Below are 10668 nucleotides of genomic sequence, written 5' to 3'. Positions count from 1 at the left end.
AGTCTACATCAAAGAGCCGGCGAAGAAATGGCCGCGGCGCCGAGACGCGCTATTTATAGAGTCGGTGTATGCCGCCGCGGTGTATCCCTCCGCCGACGCCACGTGACTCCCCCCTCTCGCCGATACCACGTGACTCCCCGCCGCCCGCCTCCAGGGTCCGCCAGCTGATGCCCCGGCGTCCCGCCCCCGGCCTTTACGTCCAGGGTGTCATTTGGAAAAGGTGGGTTATTTTCAAGGACTCACCGAAAGCAAAGAGCGCACTACTTTCCGGACCTTCAGAGATTCGTCACGCCCCTCCCTCCCTCCCTCTGCGCGGGGGCGCGCGGAAGGATCCCTGGGCTGCGCGCCTTGGTGAACGCGCGCGCGCGCGCGGAGAGAGCGGGAGAAGGTCTTCGAAACTTACACTAAGATCACTGCTGCCATCGAGTCGATTCCCGCTCAGAGCGCTCTTTTCAGACGGAGTAGGGATGCACCTGTGGGTTTCCAAGACTGGGAATCTTTATGGGAGTAGAAAGCCTCATCTTTCTCCCACGGAGCAGCAGCAGGTGGTTTCGAACTGTTGACCTTATGGTTAGCACAACGCGTAGCCGCTCTGCCTCCAGCCCTCCCAAGTAGTTTTTAGTGTTTAGTCCGTGGCCGCCTGGTTTTCCCGGGAGATGCTGGTGGGGAGCGCGGATGCTGGTTGGCCCTGACCTGGGGAGTCACACGTCTCCACACCCCCACTGGCTTAGAGCCCCAGGTGTGGCCGGCTGCTCCGGGGAGCCCGAGCTAGCGCGGGAAGCGGCGGCGCTGTCGGCGCGCTTCCCTGCCTCCGCTGCCCTGTCTCTGGGATGCAACCGCTGGAGTGACCTCCTTGGCACAGCTGGCCCACTACGCTGACCCCCGTCTCTAGGCAGCTCCAGCCCAGTACGCCCCAAACTGCCCTCAGGGCCTGCCCCCTTCCCTTCCTCCCTGACACCGCGAACCTAGCACCCAGCCAGCCAGTGTCCCCAGGTTCCTCTGTCCATCCTGTTCTTGCATTTGTACTGATGAGGCTGACTTCCCACTAGGAAAGGCCCTCGACGTTCCTGAGCATCCTGGGTGGCCGACTGTCCACTTGGGACACTAGTTAATGAAATTGTCCTGCAAGGTGTTCCTATTGGACAGAAAGTAGCAAACAGCTTATACGTCTAGTAGTGCTTTGAAGCAATAAACATGAATTTCTCCCCTGGCTGGTTCTCCTTGGGCTGAAAAGATCCGATCCGAAGGACAGTGGCATCATGTGCGTGTCCACGACGTGCCAGCGCTCCCATAGCTTGTGTCCCACCAGTGTGCCTGCCTCTCCTCCAGGTTCTATGGTCACCCGGGAGTTCAGGGGCACTTATCTTGGGATGCCGCTGGTCAGCTGGTTTATGGCCCCTACTATCAAAGGCCAGCCTGGAGTCCTCACTCTGACCCTGTAAAGCCCAGGCAAGAAAGATGCATATCACCTTATGGCCCAACCTGAATTTTTACAATATCCACTCTGCTAAACCTATGTTTGCTACTCTGATTAAAGTGTACAGTCTGTTGGGGATTTCTTCCATTCCCAGCAGAACATGGGGAGAATTTTCAACCGGCATCCATCACTCTAGGGTAATTTCAATTAATTCCCAGTTCTGTAATCCCTACACATAGCCAATTTCCCACTTAGTCATCCTAATGGCTTGGGTAGCCGAGGAGCCAGGGAGCCGGGCCCACCTGCTGAGTTCGGCTAGGGAATGGCATCACCATCCTGTAAGCGCCTTTGAAACCCCAGCCTGGCCAGAAGCAGCCTTGGTCAGCACACAGGCCACACATTTCTCTGAGGGCTGCGACGTCAGAAGACTTGGGAAGCACTGTCCTACAGCTCATTTGTTGATGGGGTTTAATCTTACCCAATTTCTTACCGTGGTAAATTGAGGCCTATTGGGATGGGGCAGGGAGCCCCGTCACACAGCTCCCCCTAAAGGCAGCATGGAGGCAGAAGAGGTTGTCAGCTTGCCTTTCTCCAGAGGCACGTGTTTGTTTGGGGGTTGGCAGCATGAGGGTTGAATCTCTCCGTTTCACATAGCACCCAGGGCCTCCAGGGTGGGGCTGGAGGGCTGATTTGGGGCCCGAACTTCAAAGAACACTGGCTCACCATTTCACTAACGAACATTTAAGTCACACGATCTTACCTCTGAGGCTCACTTTCCTCATCTACTAAACGAGGCTAATGATGCTGTCCACAATGGAATGAGGTCGTGTTCAGATCCAATAGCCACTCGGCAAGAGAAAGGTGAAGCAGTCGGCTCCAAAAAGATGTACGGCCACAGAAAGCGTCCAGCAGCCGCTGACTCCGAACCAACTGGTTAGCACTAGGCAAAGCAAGGTAAGTGCTTCGCTCAGGACCTGGTTCATGGCCAGCCACCCAGACTCACTGCTGTCCAGTCAGTTCTGACTCACGGTGATCCTATAGGGCAGAGAACTGCCTGTGGGTTTCCAAGACTAACTCTTTACAGTAGACAGCCTCATCTTTCCTCCGAGAAGTGGTTGGTGGTTTTGAACTACTGACCTAGCAGTTAGAGGTTTCGTGCACAACCATCTTCGGGTAGTTCACAGCAACTGCTCTCTTGTTATTCTCACGTCATCAGACTTTTCCTGACCGCCCAGGCCCTCTGCCCTATGGCACCACCGCTCCCGCTGGGGACATCCTTACTGAAGGCTTGGAGATTGGCTGCTGGCCTTCCTTTCCCCTCAGGGAGCCAATGCTGCAGGGCACAGCTGTCTTGTCCTGCCCAGAGGCCAGAAGCCACTTCATAAGCCTTCCTCTGGGGTGACATGAGGTCCCGGATGGCAAGGCCCCAAGGAATGACTCAAGTGGCAACTTGCCCCACCCTTCGTGCTCTGGGGACCTACATCAGGTCCTTTGAAGGTTCTCATCCCCAGAACGGAGCCCCAGGACCGACCACTTCCACAGGAGGATGTTTTTCTCACACACACAAAGCCGTTGGGAGTTTTATTTTCTTCCCATGCTTTGGAGGAGGCCATGTTCCCCTCCCTCTGGGAGAAAGGGATCCCGCATCTGGGTATCAGGGAAAAGCTGTCCCTATGTGGGCTGGGCCAAGACCGAGCAGAAACACTGCTGCTGCCAGCCACGAGGCCACCCGTCACACCCACTGCACACAAACGCACACCCAGCACACTTACTGTTTTCACCTGCCATTTTATTCTGAGCAGCCCAGGTTCCGGGCCTGAGCATGCTCTCAGTCAATTCCTCAGACAGACAAAACAACGGTTGGCTGTAAGGGACCCTTGCCTCCTATCGATGGGAGGAAGGCAGGAGGAACAAGGGTGACCCCAGGCCTAGGGCCAAGAGGGCAGCAGATTCTCTACTCTCCCTCAAGCCGAGGCCTCAAAGCCATGTGGAGTCATCCCGTGTCACTGTCGTTGGGGAGGGGACAGCTGCAGAGCACGTCACCAGCATCTTGCTCCTGGAGAGGTAGCAGGAAGAGAAGGTAAAAGCTAGACCCCATGAGAGAACAAAATACTGACAGGCAGATGAGAGAAGCAGAACTGATCAGCCTCTTGCCAGACGGGGAAAACCTCTCCAGGACAAGGCGCAGGGAACCTGCCCCCCCAGTCCAGGGCAGGGACAGTGCAGGGACAGCGCAGCTGCAGCAGTGGGGAGAAGAGGTGCCCACCCTCCTTCCTCACCAGCACCAGTCTCCCAGGTGGGGGTGAGGCAGCCACAGGGATGGAGGCCCACCCGCTGGGGTTTGGCTTCCTGGCCTTTGGTGGCTGCTTATTCCTATGGCAGACACAGGCCTATTTTTGCTCGAAGGCAACATCCCAGAAAGGCAGAGCTGTCAGGGGAGGCCTGGCCCAGGCACCCCAGCTGGGAACCAGACTCTAGCTCCCAGCCCGCTCCCTACTGGCCTCTCTTCAGCCTCTGGGACTGGGCCTGCCTGCCTTTTATAGCAGCATGTGTGGTGTGGTGCTACCCTGGCAGCCCCACTGCCATGCAGTGCACAGCAGTGCTGGCCCAGATGTGACAGACACGAGGCACAGACCCTGCATACCACCTGCCCTCCTACTGATGCCCCCAGGGCAAGTGCCTCCAGATAACTCTGCACCCAACTGATCTTGAGCCTCCACTTCCCTGTGGCCAAGGGTAACACTCCCAGGAGCCAGTGGGTGGGTCAGGAGGTGGGCAGGGGGCTGCTTCTCCAGATGCCAACACTGGCCTGACCCCCCAGGCCCTCAGTGCTGCCTCAGCACCCACAGGAGACTCTGCTGGGAAAACCACCAGCTCGGTGAAGTTGGCGATGCGCCCGGAGAGGCCCCAGGAGGCACCGCAGTGAACAGGCCACTGAGGAGAGAGACTGGGGAGCGGACCCAGAGCACAAGGGCAGACGGGAGCCTGGGCCCGTAGCAGGAAACGCCAGCATGGGCCAGGTTCCACCCTCCAATTCATTCTGAAAATGTATGCTGGGGGGTGCGGCAGGGTCGGGGGGCACGGCACAGTGTTTGGTAACAAAAATATAAAGTATTGGGTGCAGAAAAAGGAGACTGGAGGGATGTGATTCCAATCAGCAAGACGGCACCGGGGCGGGGCAGGAGGCACCCAGGACCATGTGAGGCACTGACGACGTGGCCACGCGTGTCTTTAGGGAGAGCCCCGGCCTGACCACCCAGAGCCCACTCTGGCCCCGCCTGCCCTACGTCTGCAGCAGCAGCTCCGGCTCCGAGAGTGAGCAGTAGAGCGTGTAGCCCAGCCCGTCGATTTCCTCCGGGGTGAGCTCAGCGAACAAGTTCACCTTGGGGTTTAGGACACTGGGCAGGACCCCGGCCTCCAGGTAGCTGATGAGCCCTCGCAGGGCCTGCAGGAACCGGTCGGCCAGGACGTCCGGGCACCAGTCCGCCTCCTCCTGGGCCAGGTGGAGGATGATGTTGGTGAGCTGGCTGGCAGTGAGGTGGCCCAGCGCAGGCGTGGACTTGCATACGGCCTTGAGGATCTTGAGGCACAGGGAGCGGCAGCCCGAGTCAGCCTGGTCCAGGGCCCGCAGGCGCGCCGTCTCAGCAGGACGCAGGCTCAGCCGCCACAGGTTGTCGTACTGGGCTAGTCGATGTGGTCGGGCCACCAAGACAGTGTCCCCGAGGGTCACTGAGGGCAGGAAGTCAATGACGAGGTGTTTGTCACGCTCGTACTGCACTTCCAGGGTCAGGGCCTCCGGGGGTGGCGCCGGCCGGATCACGTAGTCCAAGAGAGACCCTATGGCTGGCCAGTTGATGGAGCCAGCCACGACCTTCTCAAAGGTGTCGGCCACCGTCTTTGGAGAGAGGTAGCCCCCCACGACACAGCGGTCCCAGTAACTGCTGCCGCGAGGGAAGTACTCGGGGTTCTCCCGGCGAACCAGGAAGAAGCCAGGGACATTCATGATGGTGTCCTCACCGGGGACACAGGACCACAGGTTCTGCTCCAGCACCAGGGGCACGATGAGCTGGATGTGGTCGGCGGTCACCACCTGCCGGGCGGGAGGACCCTGCTTCAGTATGCTGCACAGACCTGCGTCCCCAGACTCAGTCCCTCCATCTTCACTCCCACTGTGCCAACCCACCTGAGCACGGGCGCCACCCTCACCGGCTCTGGGCCGGGAAGGGCACATGGACCCAAGAGGAAACGCAGGGGAGGAATATGGGGAGGAGATTCGCCCACATTCTTAAAAGAGCTGAGTATGACCCACCCCTGCCCCACCCCCACAAACAAGCAAAAGGGAGTTAGAGCTGACACAAGAACAAAGCGTAGCAGCAAGCATGGGTCTCCACATGCCATGTGCGCGACAATCCAGAATGCAGCAGACCACAGACCGTGCCAAGGGGGGTCCACACACTCTGCAGCGCCTGCGAGGGGTGCCGGGGCCAGCACCCGGCCCACCCATCACGGAGCCGCCATACCTGTAGGTCATCATACAGGCTGCCGCTCAGGTACATGTCCCGGAGGGGCATGTCAGGTAACTTGGCCCGCAGGAAGCTCCGAAGCTCAGCACATATGTCCACGGCAGCCTGCTTGGCCCGGGCCTGCTCGCCGGCAGGGATGGCCGCCCGGGTCCGGTAGTAAGTCAGCAGTTTCTCCTGCAGGGACATGCGGAGCCGTGACTTCTTCAAGTCTACCTGGCCCTTCCTGGCCAGTGGCTTGGACCGGGGTGGGCAGAACGCATCTGCCAAGGCAAGAGAGAGAGGCGCGTGAGCTCTGTGTGGCGGGCGGCGGGCAGGCTTGGTCCCCAGCCACCGCAGCCCCAGGAAGGCGAGGGCCTGGGCGCAGCAGGCAGGTGCTGGCCTGGAGTGCTTGTCGGAAGCAGGAGCTGTGCCGAGAAGCCTCCGGGCCTATCTTACCTACAGCATAGGCCGAGGAGTCCGTGGGCAGGGTCTGCAGGGAGCGGCTAAGGCCTGTCTTCATGTCCTTGTTCAGCAGGCGGGGGGAGCCCATCCAGTTTGGCTCTTCCCAGCTCCTCTTCCCGGCATGGTTCAGGCGCGTGGGGCTGGTGGGGGCGCTGATGGCGCGGTCGTACATCTGCACAGCAGAGGGACACGGGGCATGCACGCACCTTCCTCCCACCGCGACAAGTCCAGCTACAGCTCTGAGACCACTGCGGCTCCTCCTTGCACCCCCAGGCCCACTATAGGGAGTAGCCCACACGCTGAGGGTCTGCGGGGACCCCACACGCCACTCATCTCCTGGCGCCATCTTTCCAGCAGCGTGTGCTCAGCCTGTCCCCCTGTGGCACTTTACTCGCCTTCTCCCACGAGACTGCACACGTACTGGACCACAAACCCAGCCCATGGCCTGGGAGGTGGGTTCCACGCAGTTCCCTATGCAGGGTTTGAGGCGGGAAGTCTTGACGGGAGCAGACAGCCCCATCTCTCACCTGAAGTGGGCCCAGTGAGTTCGAACTGCTGACTTTGGGGTGAGCAGCCCAGTGCCAAGCCTCCTCTGCCACCAGGGCCCCCTGAATAGGCCACAGGGCAATGTGAACATAACTGTTTCAGGTACCAGGAAACCCAACATCCCCGGCCCACTTTCTGCTAACCCTGGCTTCTCTGGGGGAGGGGGGTGGGGGTAGAGGTTGTCTGGGAGTCAAAGATACTGAACAACATAGAAGAGATACACATGTACCCCCGACCAGAATGCAGAGGACTGTTGTTGACATGTTGTATTTTTCCTCCGTGAGACCAAGTAGTGTAGTGAGTGGGTTATGTGCTGAGCAGCTAACGGCAAGGTCAGCAGTTCAGAAGCACCATCCACCCTGCAGGAGAAAGAGGCAGCTTTCTACTCCTGTCAAAAGTCAGCCTCAGAAAACCCCTGGGCAGCCCTGCTCTGTCCTATCACTGAACCTGGCTGAGTTGAAAGGGACCCCACAGCAGAGCTGGGTTGGGGTTGCTGCTCTCTGGGAATGAATGCTTATGTAACCAGGGCCATCCTCTAGCTGCGCTTTTCAAACCAGATTTTTGTGGGTGGTGGTGTTAAATCTAACATCATCTGGATCATATTTTTCCACATCACTACGAATCAGTCCACATTGTTCGAACTAGACAGCATCGCACCTTATGAACATGCCATGATATTAATTAGACATGGATTCATTTAGTCAAGAAAAGCTCAGGGATGGCCACTGGGGGGCAGCCATTGTGTAGAGTGCTAAGAATAAACCAGTGAGTGCCCTGATGGGACTATCGGTCAAGGGTGGGGGTAGGGGGTGGGGAGAAAGGCAGCAACGAGCAAGAGAAGTAGCAGACAGAGATGTCAGGGGCCGCTGACTCAGAGATCCTGTGTACGGCAGAATGGAAACACAGCCCAGTCCTGTGCCAGCCTCACAACTGTTCTTAGGAGACAAGTACTCATGGAAATGAAGCAGGAGAAGGAAATAGGGAGAGAGGGAGGGACAGAGGGAGAGAGAGAGAGAAAGAGAGAGAGAGAGTGTGTGTGTGTTTAAGAGTGGGGGTGGTGGAGGGCTGCCAAGGAGTGGGCCCTTATCTTCACTGCTTCTACAATCTGACGGAGCCCTCATGGCCAACCTTTGGAACCACCAGTCATGGGACAAGAGCCAGTCTGCCTCCGCAAACAGCCTTGGACACTGGGGGTCTGGACAGGCCCAGTTCTACTGTACCCCTCAGGGCTGGCCAGAACAACGGATTTGTTATGGAAACCATCCAGGAAGGTTTATGGTAATGACAGGCCTGACCAGAAAACCCCCCACTTGGCTTGATATCAGCTGATCTCAGAGGAAGGAGGGGGCTGAGCAAATCAATATTGATTTCTGTATGTAACTAATCCCATGATCAAGTCTCACAGGCTCTGGACAGGACACATCAGGACCTTCTGGGCTGGTGAAGGGCATCCAGGCTGAAATGTGGCAGCACAGGTGTGGGGAGTGTGGCCTGCCACTGCGCTGTGATGATTGAGGCAGGCCAGGAGTTACCGAACCCCAGGAGCAGCGAAGCCGGCATCTGAAGGGAGGGCACTGGGGGCACTCCCAAGTATGCGGCTGGCATTTTGAAAGGGCAGGAGGAAACCTCAGATGTGTCAGGAGTTATAGAAGTCTGGAGGCCAGGGGACTTGGAGTGTGGGGCTGGCAGCCAGCTGCCTTATCTGGCAGACAGACCCACAATCTCCTCTCAACTCAGAGGGCGGGACACGTGACCTAGCTGTGGGCAGCCAGGGATGGAGAAAGAGAAGCTGCTCCACAGCTGGCGTGAGAAGCGACCCAAAGAAGGACATGCAGGTTAGTGGCAGTTTTCAGATCACTCCCTGGGACAAGAGTCTCTCTCCAGCTGTTTCTTCAGGGAGCGCCCCAAAAGCAGGGATGCTCTTAGAGTCCCCTTTACTCATGCCAAGGCCCAGCACCAGCCACCATCCCTCCCTCCCCTGCCCTGCTCTGGCAGAGCACTTACCCGTTTCACGGCTAGCGTGGCAATGCCCAGCATGGCTGCGCCGCCCACCCCCAGCACCAGCCGGGCATTGGAGAGCACGAAGTCGATGGCCGTGCCGATGCCGTTGTCCTCCTTCTTGCCTTTGCGCTGACCAGCGCCTGCCATTGCTCACCTGCGGGTGGGCGGCCGAGGAGCACAGATGGCACAGGCAGTGCTGGCCTCCAGCCCCCCGCCACCCCACCAGCAGGTTCGGGGTGGGTGCCCCTGGGTAGACTTGAAACACCACCACCCACCCACCCCCATCATTTGGTGAGCAGCCAAGCATGTCAACTGTGTCTGTACGTCCAGGGGCTCCTGTCACAAGTACCTTTCCCCTGGTCAGATGGCCCTCCGTCTATGGACACATGGACACATACACCCCTCATACCACCCACAGCAGGCTGGTTCTGCCCAGACCACTCACCAGTCCATAAGTGAAGAAGGTCCAGAGAAGCAAGCCGCCCTCCACAGATACTGCCACCGGGCAGCAGGTCGACAGCCCACTCAGGGGAGGGTGGCACTGGGAGACCACCTGGGCACGAGCTGTGAGCTGGAAAACAAACAGAAGTCCATCCGCCCAGTGCATGTGGAAGATGAACATGTGCTCACCAGAAAGGAGCCCAAGGACGGCGAGAAGCAGCTGGCCTTCTCCCAACGAGGTACCTTGCAATGGTCGCCAGAGGTGCCCTAACCCCCAGAGAGGCTATGTCCCACGTAGTCAGAGGCTCCCGCACACTCCCAATCCCCCTCACAGGAATAACACGGGGAGGGCACAGCTGTCAACCATCCAGGGCCCGGTACTCCCACACCCACCCTGCCCCTTGAACAGGAAGAAGGAAGAAGCTGCTGGGCTGGGAACACCTCGGGCCAAGGCGGATCCACCAAGTCCAGCGCAGGAGGCTCTGGCCTGAGTTGAACATCTCGTTCTTTGATTACTATTGCTTTTCATTGTATTCAGTTGTACAAATTCAACATTCCTCTTCAGGGATTGGAAGCATTACAATAAACTTACAGGTGTATTTTAATATCATATGTAGTACTGGGAGGAAGATGAGGCTCTGTACTCCCGTAAAGACTTACAGGCTTGGAAACCCACAGGGGCAATTCGACCCTGTCCTAAAGGGTGGCTATGGCCAGAACGGACTCAGTGGCATGAGTCTGGTTTGGTGTGTATCCAGATTACTAAGTGTACGCCGACCAGAGGAGCCCCGGTGGGGTCATGGTTCGTCGGCAGTTGGAAACCACCAGCCACACGGAGGGAGAAAGACGGAGCTTTCTACTCCCATGAACAGTTGCTGTCTCGGAAATTTGCAGGGACAGTTCTCCTGTCACCACTGGAATACACCGTGAATCAGGGACTTCCTGTCCCTGGTTCTAGCTAATCTGGCATCCCATGTGTCTTGTTTATACCTGCCCCTTCCTCCTTACATACAACCTTTCATTGGACTCCCCTTACTCCAGCAACGAAGTTAAGGAAGAGTCACTGTCACGGTCGATCTCACCTGGACCTCACCCCTTTTACTGCCACACTCTGGCAGAATCAAGCTCTTTGGAGGCGATTCGCCTTCCGCTGTGCAGACAGCAAGGCCAAGGAGAAGACGGCAGTTCTGGACAAACAGGGGCGAGCAGGCATGGGTGCTAGGCTGCCAGGCCAGGCAAAGTAACAGAGCCTGGAAAGGCAGAGTGTACACACAACAATGGCTCATTTGATCTTTAAGA

The 10668-nt window shown here is 58.0% G+C and overlaps 2 protein-coding genes across 4 annotated transcripts in view; both read right to left on the bottom strand.

The window, feature by feature from the left end:
- Positions 1–3189: 3189 nt before the first annotated feature.
- Positions 3190–9463, bottom strand: MIEF1 (mitochondrial elongation factor 1). Of its 3 annotated transcripts, XM_004700263.2 has the most exons (6): positions 9374–9463; positions 8932–9082; positions 6376–6553; positions 5938–6200; positions 4800–5507; positions 3190–3473 (listed from the first exon to the last, which is right to left on the bottom strand). In XM_004700263.2, the coding sequence occupies exons 2-6, from the start codon at positions 9073–9075 to the stop codon at positions 3411–3413; spliced, it is 1356 nt and encodes a 451-aa protein (XP_004700320.2). In that variant the 5' UTR covers positions 9076–9082; positions 9374–9463; the 3' UTR covers positions 3190–3410. The 3 variants fall into 3 exon arrangements, with proteins under 3 accessions (XP_004700320.2, XP_045146484.1, XP_045146485.1); XM_045290549.1 differs by having other exon boundaries at positions 3190–5507; XM_045290550.1 differs by lacking the exons at positions 8932–9082; positions 9374–9463 and adding an exon at positions 7157–8853.
- Positions 9416–10668, bottom strand: part of LOC123521705 (MIEF1 upstream open reading frame protein-like) — a 7094-nt gene continuing 5841 nt past the window's right edge. The window contains exon 3 of the mRNA XM_045290555.1: positions 9416–9499. The gene's annotated coding sequence lies outside the window, so the exon portion shown is untranslated. The remainder of the gene's footprint in view (positions 9500–10668) is intronic.

This window comes from Echinops telfairi, unplaced genomic scaffold, assembly GCF_000313985.2.
Source record: "Echinops telfairi isolate 266 unplaced genomic scaffold, ASM31398v2 ScPeMD7_2;HRSCAF=8, whole genome shotgun sequence".
Lineage (NCBI taxonomy): Eukaryota > Metazoa > Chordata > Mammalia > Afrosoricida > Tenrecidae > Echinops > Echinops telfairi.
This window is presented reverse-complemented; position numbering and strand designations above follow the sequence as displayed.